Below are 13374 nucleotides of genomic sequence, written 5' to 3' on the forward strand. Positions count from 1 at the left end.
AAATGTATCTGAAAGGGACACTGCAATAAAGGCCCCTAATTGGATTTGTTTTACAAACAAGAACATTCATCTGCAAGTGCTTACTACCAAAGGAGGTGCTTGTTGATTTTAATAAGACTACATGCAGCATCAAGCATTATCCTTTGTAGTAACCGTTTGCAGTATGGAGCTCAAAATTGGAAAAATATTATACTCTTTGAAAAAAATTCAAAATGACGTTGGCAGATTGGAGAATTAGCCTGAAACCAACAAGATGAAATTCAATAAAGACAAATGCAAAGTACTACATTTTAGAAAGGAAAAATGAAATGCACAAGTAAAAAATGGGGATAACTACTGCTGAAAAGGATCTGGGGGTTACAGTGGATCACAAATTGAATATGAGCCAACAATGTGATGTAGCTGCAAAAAAGGCTAATACTGACAGGAATTTCATATGTAAGACACGGGAGGTAATTGTCCTGCTCTACTGGTGAGGCCTCAGCTGGAGTAATACTTCCATTTCTGGGCATCACACTTTAGTTTTGAGAAAAGACGACTGAGGTGGGACCGGATAACAGGCTTCAAATATATTCAGAGTTGTTATAAAGAGGAAGAGGATCGGTTGTTCTTTGAGTGTTTGCTCATGTCCATTCCATGTTAGGTGTGTGCTCACCACATGCACTGTTGCTGAAGTTATTTCCCTCAGTGGTATCCATTGGGTTGGCTCTAGCGCCCCCTGGAGCCATGCATTTATAAGGGGTGCCGGCGGCCCCAGAGCCTCTCAGTTCCTTCTTACCATGCATGATGGTTGCTGGAACATCTCTTGCTTTGGAAAGGCGTTCTTCTCTATGGTTCTTACTCTGTTTTATAGTTTGTTAGTCTTAAGTATAGTTATAGTGTATATATTGTAAATAGTGAAAGGTAGATAGAACCCCATCTCCTTATCTTCACCCACGGGGCTGGGTGTGCCTTGGTCCCGGTGCTTCAACCTTGTGCCTCCTGTGTCAAGCCTATGCCCATGAGTGACCTGCACTTCAGTTGTCTGAAGTGTTTGGGAGAATCTCATGTGAGAGACCAGTGTCAAATTTGTCAGGACTTTAAATCCCAGTGTGGGTGGTTGGACTAGATGACCTCTCGAAGTCCCTCCCAGCTCTACATTTCTATAATACTATGATAAATAGAACTTGAATTTCTGTTTAACAGTTAGGGCAAGATTCTGATACCCTTACTCACATTGAGTAATACCTTTCTCCATGAGAAATCCCATTTATATCAATAGGATTATACATGGAGCAAGGTGCTACTCAGTGTGAATTTATCAGAATTTGGCCCTTTTATTTTTTTTTTACATACTTTAAAGGAAGTGGTCAATTTAAGGAACATTTCAGAAACTAACTTGTTCTTACTTTTTAAACTGGGAACTTGCAGTAATCTTCAAAGTGTAATACCAACTATTGTTATAGTGAAACTTTCTGCTTCTGTTGCCAAGTTTCACCTCTAGAGATAGCAACGTCTGGCTTGGGAAGGTGGTGTGGAGGAGTATGTTAATATTAGTTTATGAATACAAATGAAATTTTAACAGCTTGTGATTTAGCAAAACACTATGAATCTGAGTTTGCAAAAATATAGTATCAGAAATGACACAGTGCTGTAGTACATGGTCTCTAAGTGACTTTAGATAAATTGGTCAGAATTTATCCTGGGCTAGATTGCACCTGATTTTTGTGTGTCTGGGAGGGTGCAAAGAGTATTTCTCTCCCTCTTGAATCACAGTCCCTGTGCCCTCTCTAGTGCTGTCAGGAGTGTAAGCTCTTCCAGAGGAGGTGGAGAGAGGATGAGGCACAGGCATGTTTCCATCACACCTCACTGGCCCCTGGAGCAGGCCAAATGTTCTTCTTAAAGTTAAGCACATGCATAAGTACTGTCCTGAATGCAGCCATAGTCTAGCTTCAGATGTATAATGGTGAAAGCAAGAGTTTTGAGTTTGCTCAGCAATTACTATAAATTAATTGCTTCACATTGAAATTATAACACTGAAATAATGTTTTAGCTGAAATGTATTGAATACTTATTCATTTATTAATGACCGTCTTTTATAGCTTGGTAAATATAAAGTGAAAAATCAGAGGCCTTTTACACACCCCTGAGTGACAGAAGTTATACCGCAGTAAGTGCTAGTGTAGACATAGTCTTCGTCTGCGTATAACAAAAGAGACTTTTATTAAAAGGGAAAGGGAACCAAGCATTAGTTTGGGAAAACTTCACAACCACATTCAAAAGCATGTGACCATAATGGACCCTGACCCCACAGCACATTCTGCTTCAGTTTCCCACCTTGCAGTGGGAAAGTCTGACGAACGAATGTCCCTTTAACAGATCACTCCCCTCTTCCTCCACTGCATCCCACTCAGAGTTGGCTGTCCTTAGTCAGCGAAGATCCAGAGTTCAGAGGGGTTCACCTCTGACTCCAGAAAGGGGGTGGACCATCAAGCAATGTCTCTGCGGTCACTGTGCATCTCTGCAGCTGGCTGTTTGCCGCTGCCTCTGCTGCTTTTCTCTTGCTGCCATTGGTCATGTGTTGCCACTATTGGACAGTCATTCCTACTTCTGCCATCCCATGTTATGAGGTTCCACCTCTTAACCCAGCCCTTTAGCCTCTGCACTGTCCCTATACCAGGTCTAAGACCTAGCCCCTAGATCTGCTTAACAGTGAGTCTGCTGTGGTAATCACTGAACCAAAACAGGTTTCGGAGGGGTAGCCATGTTAGTATGTATCAGCAGAAACAACAAGGAGTCATTGTGGCACCTTAGAGACTAACAAATTTATTTGGGCATAAGCTTTCGTGGGCTAAAACCCACTTCATCAGATGCATGGAGTGAAAAATACAGTAAGCAGTATGTGTGTGTGTGTATGTGTATATATATATATAATAAATAAATATATATATAAATAACATAAATATATATATGTTACAGCACATGAAAAGATAGGAGTTGCTTTACCAAGTGGAGGGTCAGTGCTAACGAGGCCAGTTCAATTAAGGAGGAAGTGGCCTATTCTCAACAGTTGACAAGAAGGGGTGAATATCAACAGAGGGAAAATTACTTTTGTAGTGCTAACGAGGCCAATGCAATCAAGGTGGACGTCGCCCATTCCCAACAGTTGATAAGAAGGTGTGAGTATCAACAGAGGGAAAATTACTTTTGGTCGTGACCCATCCACTCCCAGTCTTTATTCAGGCCTAATTTGATGGTGTCCAGTTTGCAAATTAATTCCAGTTCTGCAGTTTCTCGTTGAAGTCTGTTTTTGAAGTTTTTTTGTTGAAGAATTGCCACTTTTAATTCTGTTATTGAGTGTCCAGGGGAAATTTTGCGTAGAGACTGTTCGGTTTGGCCAATGTACATGGCAGAGGGGCATTGCTGGCACATGATGGCATATATCACATTGGTAGATGTGCAGGTGAATGAGCCCCTGATGGTGTGGCTGATGTGGTTGTACCTTGAATAGATATGTGGACAGATTTGTCAACAGGGTTTGTTGAAGGGATTGGTTCCTGGGTTAGTGTTTTTGTTGTGTGGTGTGTAGTTGCTGGTGAGTATTTGCTTCAGGTTGGGGGGCTGTCTAAGTGAGGACTGGCCTGTCTCCCAAGGTCTGTGAGAGTGAGGGAATGACTCTCAACTGAATCTAATTAGTTCTGTCCTTAAACACTGGAGTAGGGAAGGTCAAATGGTTTCTAGAACTCTTTAGATAGAGTCCAAATCCTTTCTCTTCTTCACTGGGATTTGGCACCCCTATCCCCTACTTAGTGAGTGAGGTTCAGTTTAGGGTGACCCCTCAATCAGGGCAGGCTAAGCACAGTTCTGCTGTCCTTTACTCATACAGTAAGGACAGCAACATTTCATTACCATTATTGTGGCTGAGAGAGGTGCTCATCTACTATAGTTATAGGTTAAATAGAAATACATAGCTGGATAGCTAGAACTTGCCTATATTGTTATTGTCCCTAGACAATTTGTTCTTAGAATTCAATATCTGTATATTGACTATTGCAGATGTATAATCCTTTTTTTTTTTTAAATTTCGGTGAATTTTTTCTTCAACAAACCAAATTTTGGTTTAAATCTCGTTTAAACAGGAACTAATTCAGGGAAGTCCTAGGGCCTGTTTTATGCAGGAGGTCAAACTAGATGATCACAGTGGTCCCTTAGAATCTATGGAACCTGGTGAGAGGGGGAATTCTTCCTGAAAAGAGTGGAGGGATCTACCTGAAATGGGGAACTCAATGCGGAATGCAGACTTATTTTAAGAGGTGGAGGTTGTTATATAGTGACATCTACTATTGTTATTTACTATTGAAAAGAAGCTTTAATATCATGGTGATGATGTCACATCAGAAGATAAATGGATGAGATTAGATAAAATCTTTTAGCACCACTATTATCATCCTGCTTTAAGCACCACTATTATCATCCTGCTTTACTCCAACTGCACACCATTTAAGTCCCACTTAATTCCTATTTTGATGGTTTAATTGGTGCTCAAAATCTTGTACTGGCTTCCTGCATAGGGGTGAATTGTATTTATCTATTATTTAAACAAGCCCTATTCACCTTCAGCAAAGATGAACAAGGCCCCAATCCTTCCAAACACGTTTAACTTTACATGCACAAGGAGGCTTACGGAGGTTCAGTGGAGCTACTTGCATGTATAAAGTTAAGCATGCACGTAGGTAGGTCAAAGCATGCACGTAGGTTGCACAAGGTAGGCCAAAATCAGTGACAAAGCTTCCCCAGAGCCAATTCCACTTTCAGAGCTCTTGCGAAACACCTGTGTTCCAGCCTTTTTGCCAGCAGCTCCTCAGTCTAATCCTGTGTTCTGAAGCAGTCCTTTAATGTAACATAGTGATACCTAATTTATAATACATCATTTGCATATTTGAATGATGAAACCTATAATGTTCAAATACCACCTCTACCCCGATATAACGCGACCCGATATAACACGAATTCGGATATAATGCGGCAAAGCAGTGCTCTGGGTGGGCGGGGATGCGCACTCCGGCGGATCAAAGCAAGTTCGATATAACGCGGTTTCACCTATAACGCGGTAAGATTTTTTGGCTCCCGAGGACAGCGTTATATCGAGGTAGAGGTGTAGTTACAAATGTGCTGACTTGGTGTATTTGACAGTGAAAGCCGAACTAATTTTAAATGTACCATCAAGTGAAAAATTCTCTTAGCTAGCTTCTCTTTTCAACCATGTAAAACAATAAAACATACTATTTGTGCATAATAAAAATATGCAGTTATATTCGCTATTGTATCTTTTGGAAAAGAAGAAAATGTTGGATAGAAGGTAATTCTCACACCTCAAAACTACCAGTCAAACAAACCTCAAACAATCTTGTCATTCACCAGTGGTATGTTTTTTCATAGATAAAGAGAAAATGTGTAATTTCAGAGTGGGTGATTTTTATTTTAGATTAAAGAAAATAGCAAAGAACAAACAAACATTATGGGCCAGATCCTCAGATGGTGTAAATTGGTGTATTATTTATTATTTGTATAAATAATTGAAATTGGGACCCCCACAGTGCTAGGCACTCTATATACATACAGAATAGACAATCTTTGCCCTGAAGAATTTAAATATAATTTTTTATGGAGGGGGAATAGAGACACAGATTAGGTGATTTGCCCAAGGTCACAGAAGAAGTCTGTGGCAGAGCCAGGAACTGAACCAAGCTCTTTTGAGTCCCAGTCCAATGCCATAACTGCCCCACTATCTTCTTTTCTCTTTCGACTTCATTGGAGCCACATTCATTTACATCAGCTGAGGATCTGGTCCAGAATGTGTGTATGACTCAATCTGGAATAGTTGCTATCTTGAACTAATTCAGAGGGAGGAAAGTACATAGAAGAGAGACGTACAATTATAAAGCTACACACTCCATAACGATAGATGCAGCCCTACAAAGAATTCCTTATGGGCTGACCTCTGCACCTAAACAGAGGTCCAGGGGTGCTGGAATAATTTTTATAGTGGGGGTGCAGATGATGGAAACCATGTATTTGGTATTTGTTGTTACTACTTCAAGCCTGGGGGTGTGACAGCACCCCTAGTTCCAGCATCACTGCAGGGGTCCTTGCAGGATTGGATCTTTAGCTACTATTATTTATGTGCAGATTTATTGTGAGAATCTTTGAAAAGTCCTGCAGGCTGTTTTTATGCTATAAATGTTTGTTGTACAGTATAGCATTATATTGCTTTTTCTGTGGAACGAAATACTGTTTTGTCATATATTTTTCTTTCTTAGTATATAGATTCAATAGAGCTTGAGCATTCTACAGAAGTTGAGAACCCAGTGAAATATCACCAGGCGTGGCAAAAATTGTGCAAAGCAGAGTAGGTACCATCAAGTATTCTGTATACCAAATAGAAGAGTTTAATGATTTGTTGTTTTGTTTAATATAAATTTTTTCCTAACTGATTTTTCCAGTGTCTCGTATAATTTCAATATCCAATACCATCTTATCTTTCTTCTCATTAACTCAGTACTTTTCAATGTAAAAGCCATTGTGGAAAAGATTTTAGATTTTAAGTAAAAATATTACACTAATTCTAAAGTGCATCTCAAATGGCAAATCATATATTACTAAAAAGATTTTGAACCATTCACTATATCAGGTAGACTTGTTTAGGAATTTGGTTTTGTTGCTGACAGGAAGAAATAGCTTCATGATGGTTTGTGACAAGAATGATTTATACTGAAGGAAATAGCAAGTTAAAAAATATTGGGCCAGAACTTCAACCTCTCTTCTGGCCTCTTTGGGTGGGATTTTTAAATGTGCCAGCATGCTTAGGTACATTTGAAGAGTTAGGCATTTTCAAAAATTCTACCCTTTCTGATGTGACTAAAGGATCATTGTCATCAAACATCATAGTAAAAAGTGAGTAAGTAAATGTTGTGCCTGGGCTCCTAAATATTCATGACATTTTTGTAAGGCTGTTTTTATAAACATCAATCCACTTTGCAAAATTATTAAACTGTGAGTGGCCCCATTGAAATCAATCGAAGTTTTGCGATTGATGTCACTGGGACCAGCCATTCATCCTGTATAATTAAAGGGAACATTTTACTTCATCCACTACCAAAAGCAGCTATTGTAAAGGCACCAGAAATACCACCCAACAAGTTTAGGGTTAAGGAGTGAAGAAGAATTCTGTAGCTTATTAAAGAAATAGGAATTTCACTGGAGAGGATGTAATTACTTTATTTGAATTTGGCTAGAACACTGATGCAGATGTTCCAAAACTTGAAATAAGTCCAATGGATTTTTCATGTTGATGAGGTACATTTCTCATTAAAGATCACCCAGAATTGGCACCTTGGATTATACAAAATGTGGTGCCCCTTACTACCATATTTATTTAATTTTAACCTGACAAGATTATCCTTTAAGTGACACACGGAAACTTTCTTTTTTTGTCTTATTTTACATTCCAATCATTTTATGTATGGATTTTATTACAGTGGCATTTTGGTCCCAGGCGGGTTTGGATTTAGGGGAACAGAAGGCAAACTCCAAGCAATATCTTGGGCAAGAAAAAAGAAAAAACCTTTTCTTGGTAAGATCTTTCAACTAAGGAAATATTACTGGGTGTTGAAGATATGTAGAGAAAGGTGGTTAATTTTTATAAAACTAAAATAAGCATTAAAATAGGATCTAAAATCTACCTGGCAAAGTTGCGTGGGCCTAACTAAAATGTAAGTGGTTTCTGACTCGAGTCAGCATTCAAGTTCTATGTTACAGGTGCTGACTCTATTATTTGTTGTTTGTTTTGCGATATCACCTAAGAGCCCCAGTCACGGACCAGGCCCCCTTTGTGCTAGGCGCTGTATAAACACAAAACAAAAAGACAGACCCTGCATCAAAGACCTTAGAATCACTTTAGTTAGTTCATAGATTTTACATTTGATTTGGAGTATCTTTTTTAAGAGTAATAAATCAGCAACATTATAATTTTAGCTTAATATATCCCAAGAAAATATCTCTTTCAACGTGTTTGTCTGATCATTTTTGTATTGCTATTATTTTTAATTACACATTTCTATGATAGTAGTGTCCAGTTAGGATCTCGGCCAGGTGCTATGCAGACACATAAAAAGATGTGGTCCTTGCTTTGAGTTGCTTAGAATCTAAGGCTACGTCTTCACTGGGGAGGGGAGGGGGATCGATTTAAGATACGCAAATTCAACTATGCGAATAGCGTAGCTGAATTCGACGTATCTGAGCCGATTTACCCCGCTGTGAGGACAGCGGCAAATCGACGGGCCGTGGCTCCCCTGTCGACGGCGCTTACTCCTACCTGTGCTGGTGGAGTACAAGCGTCGATTCAGGGATTGATTATCGCGTCCCAACGAGACGCGATAATTCGATCCCCGAGAGATCGATTTCTACCTGCCGATTCAGGCGGGTAGTGAAGACGTAGCCTTAGATGCATGGTGAATTCTTTGACTAGATACTAGGGATGGGCCTGGTCAAAATCTTGGATCTGAACATACCCAAACTTTCAGCTGTAGCCTATCCCTACTAGGCACATAACATTTAAAATGAAAAAAGATTATTTAGTAGGACTCCAAGGACATCGTTATTCTGAATAGTCTAGAGTGACCTTTACATTTCGTGCCCACAATTAGTCAACCAGTCTTCAGGATTCCCAGTATGTATGGGTTTGTACGTACAAACTGGGTAGCCAGAAATCAAAACTGTGGGTATTCTGAAGGCCGAATTGAGGCTACTTTGCAAATTCTACTTTTTATTGTGTGAAACTCTGTTCTCTTCTCTTCTTTGCAGGAGTTTGCTTGGGGATGCAGCTGGCAGTGGTGGAGTTTGCAAGAAACTGTTTAAACTGGAAAGGTGAGTTCAGTATCCTAGTATGGATTTGGTTCACTTAGAAGAAAGCTTATTCTTTATATGAACTTTATATTATTCAGATCATAGCATTATGTGTTTAGATCAATGTGAGCAAATTCTAAGAGCTCGATTGCAAATTGGATTACATGTCTATGTAAGGGAGTAAGAACTCCTTTCTACCCCTGTGCAGGCTACTCAGATCTTGGTTTCAGAAGCATAGGAATACACTGGGCAGCTCACCTCTATATTCTGTCCCTCAAGCAGGTGAGTAGGTAGTGGTGAGGAAAGGGAGGAGCATTGGCTCCACCCCACTACTCATTGAGGAGAGTAGCCAAATAAGTGCAGGGTGGGTAGTAATTTAGTGCTGGCTTAGGCCAGCAGCAAATTGTTACCCTCAGGAACAAGTAGGTATCGGGGAGGAAGTGTAACTCTGATGAGTCTCTATGAGTATGTCGGCACTTCAAGCTAGGGGTGTAATTCCCAGCTCGTGAAGACTCAGCTCTGATCTAGCTGGCACACTAAAAATAGAGTGTAGTTGCAGCTAGTTGCAGCTTGCTCAATCAGAGCTAGCACAGATATGTTTCCTTGAGTTGGGAATCACACTCCCTTCTTGATATGTAGACTTACCCTGAGGCATTGTGCTTCCTGAGACTGCTCCTGGGGTGTTGTACGTTACACACACACCTTTACAAGGCTGTGCCTAAGGGCACAGTATAGCCCTACACGCCAACAAAGCTGATGATCTAGGACAATGAAAACGTATGGTGGTTATTCTGAATTTTTTGTGTTCCAGATGCAAATTCTACAGAATTTGACCCAAACACAAAATACCCTGTTGTAAGTACTGATTTGTCTCTTTGGTGAGTTTTCTTAATACCCCTTTTTTGCCTTGGTTAGATGACAGGCTATGTATCTTTTTCATGGGTTGTGACATGAAGAGATGTCTGCTGTCCATATTTAGCATATTTATTGTTTAAATAGGAACTCAGCACTGTAATGAAGATGTAAGAGTAATGAAGATATAATGCTGATTTTTATGTCAGAGTAATTTGCATGGCCACAGATTGATATAAGCAGAGGATAAGGATTGTAACGTTATTGTAGAGTGAAACATAACAAGAAGCTATAAGGTAGGAAAGATCTTAGCCTGAGTCAGCTGGCACAGGCCGAGTGCAGGTGTTTTATTGGAGTGTACACATATCCTTAGTGCTATCGGGGAGAGATCTGGAGAATTGAAAAGAAGAGCCCAGTGTGCATGGGTGACAGTGAAAAAGATAGAAGGAGTACTGTAGGACCTCACTTAAGTAACAAGCTGAAAGGAAAAGTGTATGCTGCATGTGTTTTTCCCTGCCTGCTCTGTGGTTTAGAAATGGTCGGGTCTTTTGCATATGGAAGAAAAAAGATTTTTTATGATTCTAAGATACAGGTAGTAGCACGTAATATATTGAGACTGGCAGGCAAACGGAGGGCAGACAGTGTGTGCATGGAAGAAATTAGGGGGAAGATGAACATGGGACTCCCAGTAATAAATAGGCTGGAGAGTGCACATTTGAAGTGGGTGGACAAGTGATACGAATGGGAGAAGAATGATTTACAAAGAAAGCATGGGAGGAAGAGTTCAGCAAGAAAGGATGTGGAAGACAGAAGATACGATGGAGAGACTGTTAAGAGAAGATTGAAGAGAAAAGGACTGGAACTCCAATCCTATGAACCCCTGTCATGGACCTGAAGGAGCGAAGATTTGTGGGCACCTCTGACTCCATACAAAAGGGAAAAGGTGTTGAGAAGTGAATTGAAGCGCATATCTATGATAACATATTGCTGTTGTACAGAAATATCAGGAATCACTGGGTGATCTGCAGCATTTTGATTGCATTAAAAGAGAAGCAAGACATTCATTCAAGTACAATTTATATGGAGAAAATAATGAAATAAGTGTAAAATCTGAAAGTCACAAAAGATTAATGTAATGAATGGAGTTTAAACAGTTTGTGTGTGATGTGCATAACAGCTACTCTGCAAAGCATGTTTCTGAATCTTAATCTGTATAGCGGGAATGCTGATATTTCACAGCTGAACTGTGAGTGAGGCAAAGCGAACCTTCAGTTGTTTCAACTGGACATCTTACCATATTAATACCTGTAACCGTAAAGGCTTCAGTTTAGCAAAGCCTGCATTGTATTAAAATATTTGGATATTGTTTATAGTAATGTACAGAAATAATTTAAGGGGGATCAGGTTAGTGAGGTTTGTGAATTATTGAGGCCATAGAGATGATTTCATGCACCGTGAGAGCTAATGAGGGAACACTGTGTCACTCCCATGGTAGCACCCTCAGCAATTCAGTAAGGCTTACTTACTGTACTCCTCTTTTTGTGTTGGCTACTCCTCTGGAAGTTGCTCCTGGAGAATGGGAGTGGAGAAACACTGGTCCAGTAACAGTTGTGTTTTGCTTGTTTGTTTGTTTTTTAATAAAAAATTAGGACCATGTGATTGCTGAACCATGCCAATAGGCAAGGATTCTCAGGGGCAGGTATAGAACTTGGAATTTCTTGTAACTCTTTTTAAATTTACTACCCTGTAGTATTGCCAACCTCAAGTGTTCAAAAATCAAGAGCTAAACCTCCAAAATCACGAGATTGGCTTAACACTCATGAGATTCTTAAAAATAATTAATACATTTTGAGTTCTTTTTATTTGGCTTCTGGGATTTGAGCTTGTAACACCAACACCTGAGACCAACACCTACAAGATCTTCACCAAGCATTCTCAAAACTACGATATCCACACAAGGAAATAAGGAAACAAATCAACAGAGCCAGACATGTACCCAGAAGCCTCCTGCTACAAGACAAGCCCAAGAAAGAAACCAACAGAACTCCACTGGCCATCACCTACAGTCGTCAGCTTAAACCTCTCCAACGCATCATCAGTGATCTACAACCCATCCTGGACAACGATCCCTCGCTTTCACAGACCTTGGGAGGCAGGCCAGTCCTCGCCCACAGACAACCCGCCAACCTTAAGCATATTCTCACTAGCAACCAATATTTATACTTGCCTCTGGAAATTTCCATTACATGCGTCTGACGAAGTGGGTATTCACCCACGCAAGCTTATGCTCCAATACATCTGTTAGTCTTAAAGGTGCCACAGGACTCTCTGTTGCGTATTAATTAAGTGTGTCCTTGCAACTATAATGGCCCAAGTGATATTACTGAAATAGAATGCACAGAAACTGTTTTGATCAAAAGTTTTTAGCACTGTGAAGATTTTCTTTTTGAGATTTTTGCTTTTAATTCTAAAGTTGAAGAGGTAAATGTTGTGACTTGATTTGTTTGAAGAGTAACTAATGTATACTTAAACTATAAGGGAGTTTCCTACTGTGTTGTTGATCTATATCAGTCCAACTATTATTAATCTATTTCATCTTGTTCCATGGTTCAGTGTGATTACAAAAGCATTACTTGGCATTGATCCTGCCGACATACCCAGGAGTAACTTTATGCACATGAGTACTCTTGCTGAGCTCCATGGGTAGTCAGAGGGGCTACACGCAGGAATTAAGCTAATCTGTAGGTGTTGCAGGACTGGACCCCTAGTGTGCAGTTGATATTTCAGTGCTGAGAAACCATTTGATAGTTTCTGCATACAAAACACTGGTTTATGAGTTTTTTTAGTGACTTGCACATTGTAAAGTTTAACTACAAAGTTTGTTTTAAACAAAATTGTACCATTTTTCCTTCCCACATGGTGAAAAGCATTATAAAATGTGTCTAGGGGATTTAAATTAAAGTGGACATGTCTGAGTTTCATGTTACAGTTATTAGCATTTATGTATTTATCCATCCTTTCTTTAGCACTAGAAATAGTCTTGAACTAAAAACTTATATGAATGTCACAAAATAATAATTAATACTTCTTTTAATCTGTAAAACTCCAAGCATTTTGCACAGATGGGTAAGTTTCATCTATAGATAGGGGAAGAATTAGCACAGTGAGGTGAAGTAACTTGCTCAACTTCATCAGTGGCAGAACCAGGCATAGAACCCAGCTCTCCTGACTCCCAGCCCAGTGCTGTATCCATCATATCATGCATGTTAGAATTCCATATCCAGATTTTGCTGCTTGGGCCCAGCTCTGCTTAATATAGATTTGATTTCACAAAGGGAATGTGGGCTAGATGAATGAGGGCTGTTCAGGCTCAGAAACTCATGCTATCTAATTCCAGCTGTGTTGATAACTTGCTGCATGTGTTCCATGGTAAGGCCTTTAATCTTTTTGCTTCTGTTTTCTGACCTGTAAAATTGGAATGATAATACCTACTGACCTTGCCTGGCTGTTGTGAGGATTAATGTAGTTAGTGTTTGTGCAACACTTTGGAAAAGTAATGCGGCAAGTTGTATTACTATTCTGTGGAAAAATTTTATACTCCAAATAATACATTTAGGGACAAAATCTACACTGGTTTCT

General features: G+C 39.7%; 1 protein-coding gene across 6 annotated transcripts in view; it reads left to right on the top strand.

Moving 5' to 3' along the window:
- CTPS2 (CTP synthase 2) overlaps positions 1-13374 on the top strand; it is a 132741-nt gene that overhangs the window by 48183 nt on the left and 71184 nt on the right. For all 6 annotated transcript variants that reach the window (XM_034756242.1, XM_034756225.1, XM_034756251.1 and 3 more), the window contains 4 exons: positions 6300-6388; positions 7518-7612; positions 8842-8904; positions 9695-9738. In XM_034756242.1, coding sequence (XP_034612133.1) covers positions 6300-6388; positions 7518-7612; positions 8842-8904; positions 9695-9738 — 291 coding nt within the window. The remainder of the gene's footprint in view (positions 1-6299; positions 6389-7517; positions 7613-8841; positions 8905-9694; positions 9739-13374) is intronic.

The sequence above is a fragment of the Trachemys scripta genome, chromosome 1 (assembly GCF_013100865.1).
Source record: "Trachemys scripta elegans isolate TJP31775 chromosome 1, CAS_Tse_1.0, whole genome shotgun sequence".
NCBI classification, from domain to species: Eukaryota; Metazoa; Chordata; order Testudines; family Emydidae; genus Trachemys; species Trachemys scripta.